This window comes from Rutidosis leptorrhynchoides, chromosome 7 (genome assembly GCF_046630445.1).
Source record: "Rutidosis leptorrhynchoides isolate AG116_Rl617_1_P2 chromosome 7, CSIRO_AGI_Rlap_v1, whole genome shotgun sequence".
Lineage (NCBI taxonomy): Eukaryota > Viridiplantae > Streptophyta > Magnoliopsida > Asterales > Asteraceae > Rutidosis > Rutidosis leptorrhynchoides.
Genome location: NC_092339.1, coordinates 321,777,132 through 321,781,599, shown reverse-complemented (window position 1 = coordinate 321,781,599; position 4,468 = coordinate 321,777,132). Strand labels below are relative to the sequence as shown.

At 34.7% G+C, this 4,468-nt stretch overlaps 1 protein-coding gene across 1 annotated transcript; it reads right to left on the bottom strand.

Annotated features, from left to right (window-relative positions):
* Positions 1–1,801: 1,801 nt before the first annotated feature.
* On the bottom strand, positions 1,802–3,328 carry LOC139858717 (uncharacterized). The gene is made up of 2 exons (XM_071847552.1): positions 3,199–3,328; positions 1,802–2,583 (listed from the first exon to the last, which is right to left on the bottom strand). Exon 2 carries the CDS (start codon positions 2,571–2,573, stop codon positions 1,872–1,874), a length of 702 nt encoding a protein of 233 aa, XP_071703653.1. The 5' UTR covers positions 2,574–2,583; positions 3,199–3,328; the 3' UTR covers positions 1,802–1,871.
* Positions 3,329–4,468: the final 1,140 nt, after the last annotated feature.

Below are 4,468 nucleotides of genomic sequence, written 5' to 3'. Positions count from 1 at the left end.
TGTACATAATGCTTCATGTATTATACAATTGACATGTTAATATTATTATTAAATACAATTAATTATTTTAATAACATCATGTGAGTCTTAGAATTTTTCTCTTTATTTTTAAATTTTGTTTAAGTTTGAGTAATCCTTATTTATGACATTATCATTATAGAGATTTATTAGATACTATAGATAGACTTTTAGTAAATAATTATATTTTTATTCTAAATTAATTAAGATTAATGACATCATCCATATTTATATAAATGACAAGTTTTAGCAAAATGAAGAGTTAAATTGTAAAATGATAACATCATCATTTTAGAGATTTAATAGAAGTTATAGATATAGATTGCTATGATGCGTTCTGGCGATGCATTCTGACGATACAAGGGTCTGTTTTTGAACGCACAAAAGCAGACAAAAAACGCACCGAACGTGCGATTTGCCATATTCTGAGCGCGATTCATTAATTTTTTTGCTTGATTTCTCCTAGATTCCGTAATCCCTTCAACCCAGGAGCATTTGCAAACCCGTTACACATTTTACCATGCACGAATGCACCAAAAACTCTCAGTTCGCGTTTTTTGAGAAAATTCGTCAAATCCTACCTATAAAAGTTGATGATAATGAAATTGGACATTGTCACATCTTCCACAATGTATAACAATTAGGTAAAATCAAGATTCGGTTAAGTTTTTGGGTTTTCTGAATCAACTGCGTGCGTGTATGTAATATATACTAATTGCGGTAATTGAAAAAAAAAATGAAATACTAATGTTTGGGACGTCAACGACCACACAAGTGCTAGGAAACTCAGGCATCACGCATCATGCACCGCACAAGTGTTACAAAACCCGGGCATCACAGATGTTGACATCAGTAAGATGATTTGCCACACTGCTATGAAAAAAATTAACATTATCAGAGAAAATTGCTTGCCTAGGTTTTCTAAGCCTAAGGCATCGTTGAAGTTTTCAACAAATATATTGTTAAAACTACAAATTGATACTGTAATTTGATAGACTGATCTTGTATTGAATAATAATTTGTTTGATACAATTGTATTGGTTTTTCAAGTTACATGAGATGAGTGTTCTTATACACTCAAGATACTAACAGCTATTTCTAGTTTTGGTTAGGATCCATTTATCTTTTGGAACCATCATTACAAATAGGGAAAAAGGCTGTTTGTTGACAGGCTGCACTTTAGCCGTTTACTTGTTTGAATTATGCAGAGTTGTGATCTTCTAATTCGGGAAAGGAAGAAGTGATAGCTTCTGATCCTAAAAGGTCAAATTACCTAAATAGGTAATTCGACTATTGTTGTTGTTCTTGCATTCTAACATACATACACGTCCACTCTCGACTTGAACCTACAATTTCTTGATTGAAAAGGTCATCTCTATAAATGATTTTGAATCAAGATTTGATCTTTTTTCACCTAGCTTGTTCGGTTCTCATTTGGTTAATATGGAAATATAGGGCTCAGCGTTTCATGCTTCTGAAGATTAGAGGTTTGTTATTCCCCAATGTCAAATGTCAAATAATACTAATTAAAAGTTTAAGATTAATGTGTATCTAAAAATGAGAAAACTTAACGGGTCAAGTCAACTGACCGTCGACCCGTATTAGTTCGTGAATCGTAGGCACTTAAGAAGTACCAACGTACCATGTCTGCAGATATTTGGTCGACTTATGGATTTATGGGCAAATAACTACATTTTGAAGGAATAAATACATTTTGCAACATCTTTTGAATAATGTTAATGTTTTCATACGATGTAATGCATCAGGAAAATAAACCAAATAAACAAAAACCTTTCACATTCTCAGAATGCACTCATAGTTTCGAGTTTTCATCTCAATTGAGAAACTTCGGTTCAGTGACATTCTCGAGCCAAGTGACCAGATTCACCACATTTGTAACATCTCTTTGAACCATAACGACATTCACGCCCATTTCCTTTCAGATTATTCTCCTCTTCTAACTGCATATTCTGCCATCTTGCAATAGCAAATGCAGCCTGACGCGTTTTTTCAAAAGAAACCATGTCTTTTGCAGTAATGAAATCTCGTATACTATCATTCAATCCCCTTACATACAAGCAAATCAAAAACTCTTCACGTGTAACATGACATGTCAGAAACCACGCATACTTCTCAAAGCGAGAAGTATACTGTTGCACTGTTTCACGGCTTCCCATTTTAATAGTAAAATACTCTCCAACTATTTTCATCACTTTCATCATCGGACGAAACTCTTGTTTAAAGAGTTCCTTGAATTCACTCCATGTCATATTTGTTACCGTCTCGGGCCCACTCGTATCCTTAACACATTTCCACCAACGCAACGCCTCCGATCTCAACTTAATGACAGCAAATACAACCTTGTCCTCTTCAGAACAGTCAATAGCATTAAAATTTGTCTCCATACGAGAAATCCACATCATGGCTTCCATAGGATCACGCACTCCGTTAAACTCGGGAATGTACTCAGAATACTCCTCGCTCTCAAACAAAATTCTATTCTCGCGTTGGACATTTTCTTTTGATTTACAATTACCATTTCTTGTTGCTTCCATACTTACATTACTGAAAGATAAACAAACCCATATATACTTCGAATCAATGAAACAATATCAGCTCCAACAAAAGATTAAATAAAGTTCCAAATATATATACAATATATATCATCCAATTTTGCATATACAGATACACAACAGATAACATATATCATCAAAGATAACCAGAATCGTACAAACATGGTTTTTGTGATTTAATATGATCATTTTTTAATGAAATATGCACAATCATCAATAATATACATTAAAAGGTTTATTATTTGCTATGGATAAATCGCCTAAGACGGCACTTTTCAAAATTCAATATACTTTAGCATCAAGTATTAGAGACAAAACATCAAATTCTGCTCACAATTACACATGCTTAAATCTTAATGATTACACGAACACAGAACTAGTTTATGCCATCATGATGGTCAGGTCTAACACAACAAAACACAACTCGTAATTAAATTATCTACAATTTTAGGTCAAATTGATTACGAACCAAAACTAAACCCTAGATATAAATCGGTTACAAGAAATATGTAACGCTACAGGATATACAAAATTAATCACCAAAAATAAGATTATGCTACAACAAAACCGAAATAATAAGTTCAATTAGTTAAAAGATCGTTTTTACCTTTTTATGATTTTTGAACTGATTGATTGATTTTAATCGTTCGTGAGCTGTGGTCTCTTATTTTGCCCTTCCCCATTCCCTGAAGTAATCGGAGACGCCAATTTATAATACACAAATTGGGGTTTGAACTATTTGGGCTTTGGTCAAATAACAATTGTAGTACCATGGGCTTGCTTTAGACGTTTTGGAGTTACTTGTGGGGTAAATTGGTCAAAATGTCAAATTCAATATCGTTTAATGATATGCAGAGGTGAAACTAGTATTTTTTTCACTGGGGTAAAAAAAATTTTTAAACCGTAGCAATTTTTTTAGACAAAATTTGAAGAATTTGGGGCAAAAGTTGGAGATTTTGGGGCAAAATTTGAAGATTTTGAGGCAAAAGTTGGAGAATTTGGGGCAAAATTTGTAGGTTTGGGGCAAAAAAAAATCTACCGGGGGCAAAGTCGAAAAACTCAAAAATTTTACACTGAAAAAAAAATTTCACTGGGGGCGGCGCCCCCCTCTGCCCCTACACACTTTCGCCCCTGATGATATGCCCTGTAAAATCAAAATTGCTATAATGCTTCCTGATCACGCACCATGCACGATGTGTGGTGATCCATGTGCGATGTGTGTTTTTGAGCATTTATCCGAGACATTTTATTTAACACGCAATACACAATAAAATACAAGCAACATGCACCGTGCGTGCTGCTCTTTTAAAAAGTCACTCAGATATGTTTTTGAATGCACAAAAGCACACAAACACGCACCATGTGATTTTCCAAATTAGGAGCGATTCATCAATTTTTTTGTTTGATCCTTCCCCGATTTCGTAATCCCTTCAACCTAGAAGCATTTATAAACCTGTTTACACATTGTACCATGCACGAACAAACATAAAACCCTCGATTCGCGTTTTTGACAAATTTTTGCCCGATCAGCAAGTTTAAAGACGAATGTCGGTTTATTGGTGTCTGCTCCCGTGTTAGGGGGAGTAAACGGGTATAATCACGGTTTTGGTTGAACTTTCTCTAGAATCGAGTAAGTGAGAAGCAAAAAAGGGAAGAAACGAACGAATTCAATAAAATCTTAGTTCGGAGCTTGATTTGACGGTATTGGGTGCGTGTGATTTTTAAAACTGAATTCAGTGCCTCGATAAAAAAGTAACACACAATTCGTGTTTCGGGTTAGTTAGTGCGCGCTACACGTGCTTGTCATGCTTAAGTGTTCGTTGGCCACACATCACGCACCAATATACACGCATCATGTGTGGTGCATGATGCGTGAC

Coding starts and splice junctions, on each gene's coding strand:
- LOC139858717 (XM_071847552.1), bottom strand. CDS start 2,573: ATGGAAGCAACAAGAAATGGTAATTGTAAATCAAAAGAAAATGTCCAA.